Source organism: Phoca vitulina, unplaced genomic scaffold, assembly GCF_004348235.1.
Source record: "Phoca vitulina isolate PV1807 unplaced genomic scaffold, GSC_HSeal_1.0 scaffold102, whole genome shotgun sequence".
NCBI classification, from domain to species: Eukaryota; Metazoa; Chordata; class Mammalia; order Carnivora; family Phocidae; genus Phoca; species Phoca vitulina.
Window position 1 is genome coordinate 480,128 of NW_022589805.1, and position 16,601 is coordinate 496,728.

General features: G+C 46.8%; 1 protein-coding gene across 2 annotated transcripts in view; it reads right to left on the reverse strand.

Annotated features, from left to right (window-relative positions):
* Positions 1–420: 420 nt before the first annotated feature.
* The window catches only part of ADCY9 (adenylate cyclase 9), a 117,792-nt gene continuing 101,611 nt past the window's right edge, over positions 421–16,601 (reverse strand). For both annotated transcript variants that reach the window (XM_032397753.1, XM_032397752.1), the window contains 4 exons: positions 14,420–14,579; positions 13,324–13,472; positions 10,375–10,416; positions 421–4,979 (listed from right to left, as the gene is read on the reverse strand). In XM_032397753.1, coding sequence (XP_032253644.1) covers positions 3,791–4,979; positions 10,375–10,416; positions 13,324–13,472; positions 14,420–14,579 — 1,540 coding nt within the window. In that variant the 3' untranslated portion in view covers positions 421–3,790. The remainder of the gene's footprint in view (positions 4,980–10,374; positions 10,417–13,323; positions 13,473–14,419; positions 14,580–16,601) is intronic.

Here is a 16,601-nt window from a genome sequence, read left to right on the forward strand (position 1 = left end):
TATGGTTTTGCTTCGAACCTGGAGGTGTTGTGAACCTCTGAGATACGCACAAATGGCATGTATGTGTTTTGGGGAAGAGTGACTGTGACTTTAAATGGATTCTGAGATGGGTCTGTGACTTCCCCTGATGTAGACACCCCCAGGAACAGGCTGTGTGGGTGTGTCTTTTCAGAAAACCTACTTCATTTTCTCAGTCAATTCCTTCTCCTAAGATCTTGCAGGAAAAACAATTTAGAAGGCCTAATAAAATAGGGATATCGTTGCAAGCCAAACTTGTCCTATAACCTTTTATTTTTTTTAATTTCCATATAAAAATATTTTTCAGTCGAAATTAACTGTAGCAAATATGTCCATTAAACAAAAAGAAACCACATACATAAATAGGGTTGTTTTGTTGTTTTTGTTTTTTTAGTTGTCTCGTTTTTAAAGTCATGATGTGAAAGAAAAGCAAATCTTCTTATTTTAGCCACAAATCTCAGTGAATAAGGAGTGCCCTGATTTCTGAAGTGTTAACTGATCTTTTCAACGAGGAAATACCAGGCATCAAATATTTAGATTTTAGAATATTTTAATATCCATTTCTTGAGTGGATGCATTCTGAAATAGAGTTAACAATTTAAAAAGAGCAGAGTGAAGGAAAGATGGAAAATGCAAACAGTTGGTTCTTGTTAATTTAATTTCAGGTTCTAGGCATGATGTGATTTTCTGAAACAACCAGCGAAAAAACGCTTACCTCAAAAATCTAGAAATGCAAACGCAGACAGATCTTTGGAAACTACACATTATTACAGTCCACGTAGCGGGAAGCACGCGGCCCTCTGGCTCTCAGTGTCGTGTGCAAATGTGCAGGTGCTGCCTCCAAGAGCGGAGTCAGGGTTAATGGAGTCGCGTGCAGGTGTTGCATAATCGGTGTGACTCTTCAAGCTACTTAAGGGCTTCATAACTGATGCTCTACATTTGTTTGCACTGGATAAAATTAGGTGTGCTTGTTTATATATATATATACACACACATATACATACTGTGTGTGTGTGTGTATATATATATGTATAATTCGATCTGACTTGGGGCCAAGAAGAAAACGGCAATTGCAACTCAAAGCGACTATTTACACACATTCAATTCTGAAGTATTGCTTCCTGACCTAAGTTCATAAGAGGTATTGCCTCTGTGAAGAGCACATCCGTCGTATTGGTAGCACTTGAACCGCTGCTCAGGGGCCTGTCCTCAGTGATTCTCTGTTCAACGCCATCGGAGCTGGATACATGGCGTTTCTGTTGCAGAGATTCTGTGCTCCTGCGTTGAGGTATGCTTCAGGGCAGGGAACTGGGAAGGACCCAAGTCGCCTGGTGGCCCAGAGAGAACATCTGTACTGGTGATTTAGAAAGGCTCGGGGTGTTTTTTTAAAAGACAATTTGAAACTCTGGGTGAGTTTCAAATCATGCCTCTGGGTGAGCCAACCATCAAAGGCTCCAATGCGCACGCTGCTGGACCAGATCGCCAGATGTTAAGACCCTCTCCCTGCGGTCTGCGGCTTCCCAGGGTCAGGAATCACAAACACCTCTGCAGGAGGGGAAGGGAAAAGAGAATGTGCTGGGGAGGAAGCATGTGCAGAGACGAACCTTGTAGGGCATGTTCTGAGTGGAACAGTGGAGACGCAGGCGACCTGTCGGCAAACACCCAGCCCCTTAGCTGCTGCCAGAGTTACAGAGCCTGAGGACAGAAGGCAAAAGGAGAGGACCACACTCAAATACGTGCCTCAACACTGGTGGGAGGAGTCCCTAACATGCCCACAGTCCCTATGGACAAGGACAGTGTCGGGTAGTGTTTTAAAATAAAAATTAAAATTCTGCAGTATCTTGTAAGAATACATTCTTTAGAAGCAAGAGGTATTGTCACACCATCCTTCCTCCAGCATTGGAAGACCAACAAACTGACAGTAAAACCTGAAGGAAGATCTTAGTTACCGAGAATGCTCTCGACTCCCTGGGACGTCAAGATCCTGGCTATGGCTGCATTGCTGGGAGGCCACCCCACGCGTGTCCCCCCTGGGGAGCTGACCCATCAGAATCAGTATTTCCTGATGCCAGAAATGGCAGATTCTCGATGAATTTTGGGAGGGGGGATTGATAATGGGACTTGATGTAGATGTGATAGTCATACAGAGATTTAGCAGCGAAAAGAAAACGCACAGCGAATGCCGATGAAGACCTTAAACAGAGAAGGAGCTAGTCCTCAAACTATCCTGTGAACCGTACGCTAGAGTCACCTTGAAAGTAACTATGCCGATGACAGGGCAACACGAGCCTCAGTTCAACTCTACATACCCTCCAGACTCAACGTGGCAAAACGTCATCACAGGCAGGATCATCAACAAAGGGCCCAGAAGTGATTTTCCTTAGGTTTTCTCTCCTTGCCCTAGCTCAACACCTCGTGTGCATGCGGATGATTCTGTCTCTACACACAGCGTGAGAACTCCATCTAAAGAAGGCTGGGATTCACCGGGTTCAAGCCTGCCACACACAGGCCCTGCACAAGCCAAGAACGGGAAAGGATGAGAAATTTCTCGGATATGTGCAAGCCAAGCCCACTGGCACTGCCTGCCCACCGCTGTGCTCGGCTCAGGCCTCCTGCCTCACGCGGGGCAGGGCTCTGCAGCGGGAGGGCCCCAAGGGCATGGATCTGCAGCCCTCGGGACAGAAGTGGCAGTGCCCATTAGTGGCTGAGAGCATCTCCATCCCAGGGTGCGCTGGCCGGGCCCGGCCAGGTCTTGCTCAGCCCATGTGGGGAGCCCCTGGGTGGCCCAGAGTGGCCAAAGCACTAATGGACATCTTCTCATCCTTCTGTGTGCCCCCTACAGACCCCCTCCCCCCAACCCAGCCTATGTCCCTTCGCCAGAATGACCTGGCCGCCCCTCCACCAAAACACACATTTCCTGATAAATAAATAAATAAATAAATGCAACCCTCAGACGTTTATTTTGAGTTTCCCTCTCAGAGGATTCAGCTTCAAAGACAAACCCCTTCGCTCCCAGCTGGAAGACCCCTTGGTGTCTGGGGCAGAATGAAACACGGCTTTTAAATACCTGAGGCCTGGGTTCACAAGCTCTGCTACTGGTTAGCATCTGCAATCTTGGCCTGCACAGGGAGGAAGCCCTAATGCCCCACGGCCCCTGAGGGCCCGGGTGCTCTGGAAGGTGCAGGTTGGGAGGGCGCGGGCCACCCTGTCTGGGGGCTGCTCGCAACGCCCCCCCACCTCCCCTCACAGTGAGTTACTGGCACTTGATCTCAGATTCATAAATGAAAGTGTGTGCGTGTATGTGTTTACATAGAAAGGTCAGGTCACTGGAAAACACTAGTATGTATACAGAAAAAAAAAAAACCTGCAAAAACATTGTACGAGCAAAAACAAAACAAAAACAAAACAAAAACCCAAAGTGTCTTGTGAGAAAAAGCAGTAAAAATGATATCTTAACCACAGCTTCGTTTAAAAAGTCCAGCAATACCCAATGCCGCGATCTCCACGGGCGGCCTGTGTCCCCAAACGCGAGGCTGGGCCACCCCTGAAGGCACTTGTTCTCCATGCTGCTGACGCTCACACCCAGGGGACAGGGCTCTGGGGGACAAAAAGCAAAGAGACGGATGTGTGTGGCGCACAAAGACGTCAGAGCAATGACCACGCAGCGCCACATCCAGCGATGGAGGCTGTGGTGCTCGGGACGCACAACAGGCAAGTACAAACATGATTGTGTTTCGAGGAGCAGAGCACCGTGGCAGCGACGGGTGCTGCGTCACACGCTCTTGGAAACGTTGAGCCTGGTGAGCTCACTGGCTTCTTCCATGCCCACTTCTTCACAGTCACTTTTCTCTATGGCTTTGCCAAATCGACACCTTTCTTCAGTTTTGACAGGCTCTTTCCACGGCCTCTTCAAGGACAGGTGAGTGTCCTTGGCCTGCACGCTGTTTTCGGAACCCAGAGATGCCCTGTCCGTGTTCTGTACAGAAGGCACCAGGTTGGCGATCTCGTCCGTGGGAGACCGCCCGATGCTGCCGTCCACCTGGACTCGGATGTCCGGGGAGATGGACAGCTGGTGCTGTGGTACGGCCCCGCTGTCCATGCACTTTGGGTACAGGTAGGTCTTCATCTGGCCCTTGCCCTTCACGTTCACTGTCCCCCGGTAGTCGAAGTCGTAGCCCATCTTGCTCAGGACGCGGTAGCTCTCCTCGCTCACCTGGATGCGGCACTCCACCCCTGTGCTGTCCATCCTGCTGGCGATGTTGACGGTGTCGCCCCAGATGTCATACAGCAGCTTGGTGGTGCCGATGACCCCCGCTGTGAGCGGCCCGTGGTTGAAGCCCACCCTGAGCTTAAAGTTGAACCACAGCATGTTGCTGTTGAAGTCGTCCACCACGCGCATCATCTCCTTGGCGAACTCAAACAGGACCTGCAGGTGCTCCTGCGGGTGGCTGCCGTCCTGGCACTGGACGCCGTTCAGCCCCGACGCAGCCATGTACGTGGCCCCGATGGTCTTGATCTTCTCGATGCTGCTGTAGCCTGGCCTGCTCAGGAGCTCGTCGAAGTCCCCGATGAGCTCGTTGAGGACCCGGTAGCACTCCTTGCCCCCCTCGTAGTTCTCCTCGTAGAACTCACTGAAGTTGACGATGCTGGCAAAAATGACGCCTCCGCTGTCGTGGTTCTTGGAGTAGGTCTGGGAGACCTTCAGCTGCTCAGCCACGTGGTAGGGGATGATGTTTCTCAGCAGCCAGTCGGCTTGGTCCCTCATGCTCTGGATCTTGGTGCGGTGAAGGTCCGCCTCCACGTCCCCGTGGTAGTGCAGGCGGTAGCTGACCTCGAATTCTCGATTCAGGAACCAGACCAACAAGAGCAGGAGGAAGAAGACAAGAATCACTTCCTGGCCAATCAGGCTGGCTGTTCCGCCATCACGTGGCAAGGAACTATTGCACGGATTCCCCTCGGAACTGGAGAGTAAAGAGAAGAGAAAGGACGTACCTTCTTAAGTGCATCTTTTAAGAGAGAGGTTGCTGCTCAGGACTTGCGGGTTCTGAAACAGCCCAGCTAACTAGCACTCTGCACCAAGGTCTGTGGAGTTCAACATGTCAATGACCTGCAGCCGAAAAGCTACCTGACCCTGTTTAGCTGGCTGGCTGAAGGGGTGCTGAGATAAAGACTGATTTTTGTAACTGATTTCTGAGTAACTACTTGGCGACTGCTTTGTTCTTCAGGAGTCTTTAGCTCCTTGATTTTAAAAATCTTTTCATTTCCACAAACTTTCTATTTTGAAAATTCTAAACACTATAGGAAAGTTAAGAGACTAATAATACATCTGTACACCCTTCTTCTGGATTCAACAATTGCTGACGTTCTGTGGCTTTGCTCTTTCCCTCTGTCAACACACACACGCGTGCACACAGCTTTCCCGCTGAACATTATGAAGGTAAGTTGCAGACATCATGACCCTTTGATCATGAATATTTCAGTCCCCATCTCCTAAGAATAAGGACATTTCCCTATGTAACCACACTACCATCATCATCCCCAAGAAATTTAACATTCTCTGACATACTCACTTTTTAGATTCCTAATCCAACTTTAGTTCTGATAGATGTATAATTTTACAAACAATGAGTGTAAGTTCTTTATTGCCTACTTGTATAAAAGTCCGCCAATGTACCATTACCCCCTACTGGGTTAGTTCTGTTTTGTCAAAGTCATTTAAGACCGTTAACATTTTTACAAATAATAGGTATACTTTTCTTTTTTTTTTTTTTGAGTAGACTCCATGCCCAGCATGAAGCCCCACACAGGGTTTGAACTCATGACCCTGAGCTCAAGACCTGAGCTGAGATCAAGAGTCAGATGCTTAACCAACTGAGCCAGGTGCCCCAATATGTATACTTTTAAGAGTAGCACCTTGTGAAAAACTCAAACAGCATAAACAGTGGTATAAAATAAGTGTCTTTCCTATGAGAAAGTTGTGGTTTCCTTGTGGTTGCAAGAAATTCGAATACATGCATGTACTGTAACAATCAGGGTCCAATCCTGGGCATTTGGCCTGTGCCCATCCCTTTCTCCCAGGGAATGCTGCCGCCATGCCATCCCCATGCATAGAAGGGAGTCTACAGAAGGGATAAACTACTGGAGTTGGAAATGCTGAGTCACTTCAACTACTGCACGTTTATGATTCCATTAGAAATTTCCACATCACCCTTCTCATTTCTGTTCCCTCCAATAACAGCCTGCTCTTGGGGGGCGGGGGGCTGTTCTGTAGTTGGATGGTGCTGACGAGCAACAGCTGTGACTGAAGATTAACACACACAGTCTCTTTGAAAGCTTCTTTTTTAGAGGTACTTTTTCCACTTAAAAATACTACATTCTCATCAGAAGAAATTTAGGGGAAAACGCAGAAAGAAGAAAAGATTCATCCATTATTGATCATCCAGAGGCCATCAACTGTTAATGAGGGTTGCATTTCCTTCTTGTCTTTCTTCTGTTTGTTTACAAAACTGTGACTGCTCTGTTCATATAAATTCTGGGCCCTGATGTGCTTCTAAAGCACACAGAGTGGGCTTCTAGATTTTATGTGTCAATGGGTCGAGTCACTGTATAAATATAATTATATATAAAATGGATGGGTCCTCAGTTTCGATAGCTCCATGGCACCAAAAACTCAATTCTGTAATCAGAGCGTTTAATAAGTTTTACTGTTACCTGTGACTTCAGAACATTACAAAACATAATGAACTTGACCAATCTGGCCATAATGGTCCCCTACGAAACACAGTCACAAAAGTCCTGGCCTTGGAATAAGAATCCTGGGACTCTGTCCCAGCTGGACCACTGCAGAGTTCTGGAACCCTGGGCAAGATTTCTAGGTCTCAATTTCCTCCCACGTAAACTGAAGCAGAGTATCGCTAAGCCCCTACTGGCCTCAGATTCTGTGCAGAAAGCAGTTAACATAGCAGGCCTGAGGCTGCCATCCATAGAAAGGCACTGGCAAGAGTGCCCAAGGCTGGCATCAGGATCTTGGATTTGGGGAGGTTCCCACCCCTCCTTGATAAGAGGGGCTCACCGTGCCTAGACTGTGCCTTCCTTCTGAGAGTCTGGAATTTTGGTCCCCACAGCAGAGATGCCTATGTGACCAGCCTCTAATACAAACCCAGGGTACAGAGTCTCTGATGGGCTCCCCTGGTGGACAACATTTCATCTGCACTGTCCAAGCTCACCGCTGGAGGAATTCAGAGCGTCCTGGACTATGCCACGGGGACAGGACTCTTGAAAGCTGGCAACTGGTTTCCTCTGGACTCTATCTCATGTACCTTTTCTCACTGCTAATTTTGCTTTATGTCCTTTCACTGTAATAAATCACAGCCACGAGTACGACTATGTGTGGAGTCTTGAATCCTCCTAGCGAATTCCTGTTCTGGGGTGGTCTTGGGGACCCCTGCCATGAGTTCCATGACTTGGCCCCTGTGAGCTAGGAACCAAAAAATGCCTCTATGGTAAGACACAGCACACTTATTCTTCTGTCATTTAATCAAATGGCAATACATATTGTGAATCTCAAGTACTAAACAGTGAATTATTTTAGATGACTGAAACAGATTTGTGTCCAGCCCTGCAAGCCTTCTAACTCGCTTGAGAGTAGGGAGAGAATCTGCAACAGGAGGCAGTAAGTCTTTTCTTGGGTGAGTCCATCTTGTTGGGTTAGGAGGTAACCTTTCTTTCTGTTTCTCCAAAGTGGTAACATTGAGGAACAGCCCCCTTTATGAGTAGACATCACCAAGGCTTAACATCATCTTAATGGTCCAATCAGACTTTGTAGCCCTGTGGCAGAAATGGGTGATGTGTCTGGCTTTCCTCAAGCAGGCTGCTACTCTTGCTTTCCTCGCTGTAGCGCGGCCTGACTCTGGGGAGGGGCCCAGGCCAGACCCTATGGACAGAGGAGGGGAACTGTGGAACACAGAGAGAAAGGGAAACAGACTGTGATGTTTGCTTTCATCTGTTTAAAAGGGGCGTCCTAATACACAGATTTACACTTAGTGCCCAAGGGGCTGCCGTGCAACAGAGATCTGGAACAAGTAGGAAAGACAATCACTTCCCATCGATAACCTGTATTTCTCATTCCACTACACAAGGAACAAAGATTCCCAAATTCAAATAGCAAAGGTCAGTTCCAGAAAGAGGAATTTTATGGGACTAAATGCAAGAGTCAATTTATGACCTAATAGTTGGACATTAAGTCATAATTGGAAGTTAGAGTAAAATATAGTATAATTCATTATCATGGAGAAGAGGGATTAAAACAGAGAGAAAAACAGAAAACAAAGATCACTCATGGTCCTAACCAGCTTACCATGGAATTTGTTAACATTTTGGTGTATTTCAGTGCCATTTAAAATCTATGCCTATGCCTACAGATGCGAGGCTGGGGGTCACCAAGCTGGGACACAGAGGGTGCTTCTGGGGTACTGGTAATGTCCTATTTCTTGGTCCAAGTGGCAGTGAATGGGGTGTGCTCACTTGTGGAAATTCACTGAGCTGTGTTCTTACAATCTGGACACTTTTCTGTGCAATGTTATATATTCGTCAATAAAAAGTTTGCTTTAAAAAAGCTAAGTGTTTGGGGCACCTGGGTGGCTCAGTCGTTAAGCGTCTGCCTTCGGCTCAGGTCATGATCCCAGGGTCCTGGGATCGAGCCCCGCATCAGGCTCCCTGCTCAGCGGGAAGCCTGCTTCTCCCTCTCCCACTCCCCCTGCTTGTGTTCCTGCTCTCTCTATCAAATAAATCAAATCTTTAAAAAAAAAAAGCTAAGTGTTTTATTTTAAATGCTATAGTCGTGATCATCATAGAAACACATCTGCATCCTACCTTTGTTCCATACTTTAAATCTCCTTCCCACTGTCTATGTGTCCACAGAGATTTTTTTAATTGTAGAAACAAAAAAAATCACTCATTACCAGATCATAACTATGACATATTTTACATTTTTTTCATCTATATAATGAAATACCTGGCTGTAGCTACAGACATGCAATTTCACATGGTAGGTGTTTTTCTTACTGCTGCATCTTAACAGCAGCAATATCTGAGCACATGGTCATAATTTAATTCATTTCTTTTTACTGGCAACTGAAGTTGCTGATGGATTTTCAATGTTATCAGCCATTGTGATCAATATTTTTGGGCAGGTGGCCTTTATCATATGCTGAATTATCCCCTCGGTAGATAAGCAAAAACAGAATTATTAGGTTAAAGGCTATGAACACTTCCGTAGATCATCAAAGTACTTTCTAAAACTATGTACCATTCTGAGGAGTAATGAGGCCTGGCAGAAAGAGCATGGCCTGGTAGTGAGGGAGGCCAGGATTTAAACACTGCCGACGACTAGCTGTATGACCACAGACAGGTTCCTTAACTTCTCTGAACTTCAGCTTCCTCATCTGGAAAATGGAGACAAAGTCACCTACTGTGTCAAGTTATTATGAGAAATAAACCATATGTTATAAGTGCCTGGCAGCTTAACAAAATAAACACCCACCCGGGTATGAATGTGGGTATGAATGTACCAGCCCTTGCTTGGGCTGGGTATGCACAATGTAACATCTTGAAGGTACTATGTAAAAGACCAAAAGGATTTTGTAGTTATTTAAATGTGCAATGACTTCAGTAGTAACATAGTTAGCTTCTCCCTACATTTCCTCTTGTAAATTTTTTTGGTTTTTGTCCTTTATTTAAGCAGGTTTTAACTCTTCATATAACGGCCCAGAGATGCTTTTCTCCACCTGCTCTGATTCCCCCGACCCCATCAATGTGCCAATCAGTCTTTTATTTTTGGGCCTGTGTAGTTCTATTTATTATTTGTAAGACTGGAAAGTTACCTCTGTCTTAGAGGCTTGCAAACTAATTCTATTTTTTCTAGATTTTTATATAGTTTTATATAATTTAATGTTTATTTCTGACTCTTCAGTTGATACAGATTTTAGTTTGATGTTTATAGTAAAGCAAGGGTCTAGCATTTATTATTTCAAATTTCTAGTAGTAACTTCAAAATATTTTAGGGAATTAAAATAAGTACTTTCTTAGACTTGAGAGATTTCCTGCATAACATGCTGACATCTTATGTAAAATTAAGCTAAATCTACTATGTTCTTAACAATCATTCGTTTTCTCAATAAGATACTACAACTATGATCTGATATTTCAACAAGTAGGTATTTTCCACTTATTCTTTTAAGAATTACATACAATTCTTTTTCTTCAAGATACGACTGCTTTTTAGGAAGCTGAGAAAGACACAGTACTCATACAGTTACCCTCGTTTGTTCAGACACAGGCACGACGTTAAAAGCTCACCTGAAATTCCGTCCTGCATCAAGGTGTGAAATTACTATGGAACTGAAATTAAAATGCAGAAAAATATTATTATAAAAAGCAAAGAAGGCGTTATATAAAGTGAAACAGAGAAGAGTTTAAAAAACAATTTCCCTTTTTTTAATATGGAGATGAAGTCAGACAATAAGGATAGTTGATTCTTTATTATAATTTGATATCATGTGTGAACTAAAAATCACAGCAGGCAGAGACAGTGACGCAGCTGACAGGCCTTCACATCAGGTAGGGAGGTACCATCGCCAAAGAGCAAAACCAAACAAGAAGTCTCTAAGGCACTCATGTGACATAAGGACTTTTCCACGTGATCCCACAGGCTAGAAACCAGTCATGATCAACAGCGATGCCCACTGACAAAGGACTGATTTAGAAAGGATCTGCTGGAGACGCTGGCTGACCTGAGAGGCCAGACTTTGCTCCTGGTGTGCCCAAAGCAATCGAATCCCCATCCTGGGGCTTGGAAACCACATACAATAAAGAACGCTCTCTCGGTGTCAGGGCAGGACCTGCAATATGTGGTACCCTTTCCACACCCCTCACAGCTTCTTCTGGGGTCCTGTTGCACCCAGCATCCCCCCAGGTCAGTAAATCAGCCTCGTGCCCCCACACTTCCTGGTCCGCTAGATCTGCCTGCCCACTCACTGCAAAGGGGGACCTTACAAAGCTTCTGCAAGCAGCTCCCCATGGGCAGCAGAGGCCAGGGGATGGCTTAGAGTGGCTTTTACCATCACAGGGGGTGTTAGATGACTTCATGGGGAAGGAAAGAAAGCAAGAGCTACAGCACAGACACGTTCTGAGGCCGTATGTCATCTTCTCTCCCTGCCTAGGCACGACTATGACACTGTCCCTCTTCACATGTGCACAGCCCTTTTTATGTCCGTGTCCCCCTGCGAGGCTGGCATGGTTCTCAGAAATCCCCTCCCCTACACAGGGGGCCTGTCTGTATTTGTGTTCACCACTCCCCATGCTTCCTAAACCCCGTGAGGCTCAGTGGTGATGGCCGGGTGGATGCACTCAAAGTATTCTGCAAGTAGGGAGAAGTACTAGGTGAAGGGGAGATTCAGCTGCAGCCCAAGATCTGCTCTTTGAATTCTGGACAAAGCTGATGGAGTTGGTCCCTCATCACTCTGGTCCCTCCAGATCCAAGTGGAAAAGCCCCACACCAGTGAATGAATGATAATGCGAGTGGCTGGGGGGGCGGTATTTATCATGGTTCTTTTAAAAGGTTAAAAGGCAGACTAATGAATCTCATGCTCTTGGGAAAGAGCTTCATAATGACCCTAATTCCAGATGGCCATACCTTCAAAAAGGGAAATGTACGCTTTGTTCTGCTTAAAGTAATTTAACTATTCATTAAAGTTTCCTTTCAAATGCTGAAAGACAGTTCTGCTTAAAATTCCCTTTTGATCTTAATTTGCAGAATACTTGAGTGCCTTTCATGTCATCATATTTTATAAAATCTAACTGAGGAGAAGGATGCTTACTTTGTCCATTACTGACCACTGCTTTGGTAATACCCAAAGATACACTACGGTGGTTTCATATTTGATATTGCAACAAATTGGATCATCTTCTACTTCTGAACTTATTAAAGCAATGGTTCTCAGCAACAGTAATGCCATTCCTAGGGGGCATTTTGGAAGTGTTGGGGCTCCTTCTGGTTGTCATAATAATTTGAGGAGCCAGGAATGTTAGATGTCCTGCAAGGCACAATGAAGGAATGCCCTGTGTAACTCTGAAATATCTTGCTAGCCTAGACCCACGGTAATTATAAAAGAGCAGTTTTTTAATATACGTTAATAGTAAAATGTTTTTATAAGCAGTTACAAAAAGTCCAATATTTAGGAGAAGTTTGTTACAGAAACAGAAGCTTAATGGTTTTAAGACATTATCCTAAACTTTCTGAACCACTCACTGTGAGCATTCTGCTCTCTTATATATCACTGTATTTCCAACTACATATTTAGTTGAAAAAGGCTGATTGCTGCAAAACCAAATGCAAATGTGCAACAATCAATTTGAGACCTGTTTTTAACAGACTAAGAATCAAACATTATTCAATTAGTAGGGCACATGAAAGGGATCTTACTGGATTTCATGAATATAGGATGTCTGATATATAGCACATATCATTGCCATCCTATATATTTTCATTTTTTGTAGCACGACGGTAAGAACCGCTTCTGTCCCCCCAGGTCTTTCCCACAGATCCTTTCTTTTCCCATGCCATCCTATCTATTCCTTGGCATCTACCAGTGATAAGGTTTTGAAGGCCATTTGAATACCACAGACTAAAAGTGTTCTTCATTATGTGGAAGGACTTCAAGATAAAAGATATATTTCCAGTGACTGGTCATCACTCCGTTTCACGTCATGACACACACGTCACAACAGTGAGTCAGTATTTATAAATAAGGCCCAGGCCATTTGCAAGAACACCTTACCTCTTCACTTCCTTTCCTTCAGCAACCTGCAAACTGGGTATATTACCCTTACTCAAATGAGGTTAGAACCAACTTCCTCTTTGCTTTCTTGTGTCTCCCTATACCTCTACTCCTTCACTTTCTTGATCATCTCGTATGAAACGGCTTCTGGTCCTACTTCTCCATCATAAGTAAGTTCAAGCACGTGTCTACCGCTCTACGTCTTCCAGGCAGGGATCACTCGAGGATGTCTATATGCAAATACAGATTATGTCATGAAGAATTATTTTCTTTTTCTTTCTTTTGCATATTAGCGTTTGGACATTTCATTAGGATGTTGACATTGTGTATGTTGGAAGCTACATCATGTTTTGACAGTATCTGATAGAGCAGAGGGAGAGGGCATAAGCATGGATGTGAGAGAAGCGAGGTCAGGAAAGGTGTCCCAGCCGGCGAGGGCACCAGACGCAGAGCACAGTGGTGGACCTACCTGTCAGGGCACAGGGAGACATAGAGCAGCAACAGGGGCCCAGCCCCAGCGATGGTGGCTAAGGAGGACCTCATCCAGGAGCTGAGCTGGCAAAAGTTACAGTAGTGCACGACGGTGATCAGGACGGCTGAGCCCATGAACATGGTGAACTGCAACAAGGGGCCAGCACAGTTAGTGACCCATCACGCCCTCGCTGTGTGGGCCCCTTGCCTCACTTCCAGCTGAGCATGCTGACATCAAAGGATTCACTCACTTATCTTTCTTTTGATATAAAAATAACACAAATATCGCAAAGTATCTGGCAGTTTCAGGGACAGATCATAAATCGTTGGGTTAATCACCCCAAGCTTTAGGCTGCAAGCTCGCACTGGCACTAAAACTCTCCTCCAGATGTGTGGAAACTGCACACATCATTCTGGAGGAAAGGGAAGGTAAGTGACCCGTCTCCACACCGCCACCATGTAGGTGGTTACCTCTACAAAGCCTTCCTTCAGGCATGCTCCCGCATGCCAACGGAAATGTAATTTGGTGTTAAAGTATCAAATGCAGTCAGCCCGCCTGGCAGCTCATGTTACACTTTCACCAAAAATAGAACTTTCCACAAGGGCATTAATTCAGTCTTCATGCGGTTTAACTTGGAAGCTCCTTCCCTGATCGACAGCAGCCAGCCCAGAGGCCAGTCACCTAACTGTGCCAGTTCAACAGGTGAGCACCATATCTTATCTGGAAACGTGGGACAGATGCTGCTTGGTAATATGCATAGGAAAATAACGGATTTGGAGCTCGGTGAGCAGCAGGTGAGGTTGGAGAGGTCACGTGTGAGCTGGGCAGGGCAGCGTCGTACCCATCTCTCCCTGGCCATGGCCAGTGACAGGCTCGAGCATCTAGACAGGCCGCGTGCTGCCCTCCCTGTCTGTTCCTCTGTCCCAGGCAAGTCTTTTAAGAAGAGAAGCTCAAGGTGGTGACAAAGACTTTGTAACTCTTTAGAGGCCTATATTTAAATTGCTGTCCCAAGTCATCAGGCTTACTAAAACAAACAAAAAAGATAAGGGAGTCCCCAAGAGTCCAGAAACAAAGTCACTGGGCCTTTACTTACGTGTATGTTTGTCTCAAATTCAGAGGTGATGTGTGAATAGACTGCAAGAGCAGGGAGTGACACCAGGATGGCCCCAATGAAATGGCGCGGGAGCCAGCCGGCTATCCACTCCAGCAGGCGCTTTGTACAAGCCATCACGTCCTCCAGGAAAAACACCATCCTGGGATGAGGAGGGGAGAAAGGAGAAATGGTGTGTCTGTGGGCGGGTCAGCCTGCTGGGGAAGATGAGGACGGGAGACCCACTGACTCTCACCTATGTGGCTGCCGTGCACATGGGGGCAGGCGGAGCCCCCGCCCCCCTCACTTGCAGTCGGCAGCAAGTAAATTGGACTTGCTCAGCTCATCATACCTTATTTTAAGGTCATCTGTTGCATACTGATAACACGTGCTTGTACAAAGCCAAGCATGAGCTTCTGCGGGTCTCAAAGTAGATGTAAGAATGGGGCACACAAATGTTAACAGGCCCCCTCAGAGGTCACCACTTGCTGTCACAGGCTGCTAGGGCACTTTGGAGGTGTCTGGGAATTTGGCAGGGCCCAAATTCTGAGGGATGTGGCTGGCATCTGGTGGGCAGGAGCCAGGGATGGGGGGCGCATTGAGACACACAGTGTGGCTCTGCCCTGCATCCCACACGACTGCCACATGCCCCCCCAGACACCCAGAGAGAGAGCCCTGCTGACAATGACCTCAGCCCAGAGCCTCATTGTGTCTCTGTGCTGCTAACACATGCTGATCTTCTAGGAATGAACCACTGTGCGAAGTACCCTTTGCTTTGGGTACTTCCCAGCAAGGCTCACTCAGCATTTCAGAAATCATGTTACAGGCGGCAACCCAGTGTTTGTGCCACCCAAGCCCGCACGCTGCTAGTGGTCCGCATTTGGAGCCGTCACATTTGTGTGATCGTGCGCATGAGGACACAGCTGAGGACTCTGTTATGACTTCTCAGGTGGTGGTGTCCTGGGAAGAACGAGGTGAAGCACTACATATTTTCTTTTAAATGGCTCCCTTGCTCTTTCTTTCATATTTGAGTGACAGCATTTCATCGACTCCTTCTGAAACTGTGTGTATAAGTAGGCTGTGTTTCAGATAAGTGATGTGGACATCACAAAATAATTTTCATAAAGAAGGGGGAGCAAGTGTGTGGGGCTGAGAACCGCTGTTCAGAAGGAAGAACAGTCTGGCTAAGTGAGGGGCCCTGGGGCCAGCAGGGGCCAGCACCCTCATGCCAGCAGCAGGAGATGGAAGAAGGGGCACTGGGATTCAGCTTGGCAGGGAGACCCACGCACACAGACCCTCTCTGAAGCCAGGCTGCCAGGGAGGGGAGAAGGGACAGGCACACTCTCCTCACCTCTGGAAGTGCCAGGAAACCCCACTGAGCTTTAACAGCACAAGATCCCCTCAAGGGTCTTTGCCACACACCCAGATGCCTGCACCTTCTGTCCTGGACACCCACCATGCAGCAACCACTGGCTACAAACACATTATCTCCACGAGAAAACCGTGAATCTCAGCCATTTTCCACATGGAGCCAGGCCCTGTCTGACCCTTTTAGGGCCTGGATGGTTCTGGCCTCCTGACACTTGACGGATAATGGAGTCCTGGGAATATTTCCAAGAATAACCACAAATATGCTCAAAGGCAGAATACATAAGCCCCATGAGGAGACAGAGGAAGCCAAGTTCCAACGGGGAGAAGGCAGGACTGGGAGGCCCCCACGAAGGTCCCCAGGACGGCAGAGCTCTGAGGATGAGACCCACCGTTCTCATGCCTGCCTGCGTTCAGCACAAAATGAGGGGAGTGAAGGGATGGGCTGCAAGTCAAGATGCATGAAGGCCTCTGGAGGAGGTGCCAGGCCTGGGGCTGTACCCCGGAGCAGCCGCAGAACCAGCCTCCCTGGGGCTCCCACATACTCTGAAGCACAGATTCCCATAGACCTGGGATCCTAAATACGCCCTCTGTGTGGTGAGAGGAACTCCATCCCATTCCCAGCCCTGCCTCCCAGGCTTTGATGATTTGGGTAAAGTGAACTTTTATAGTCACACCAGTGGTCAATCAGGAGCAGCGGCCACCTCATTTGGAAGGCACTGGCCGAGCATGTGGGTGTGACAGGCCCAGCACACACCTGGGTGCAGCCAGCCTGGCATCTCTGTGGCCTACAGCCCTCTGCAGTCTCCACACCAGG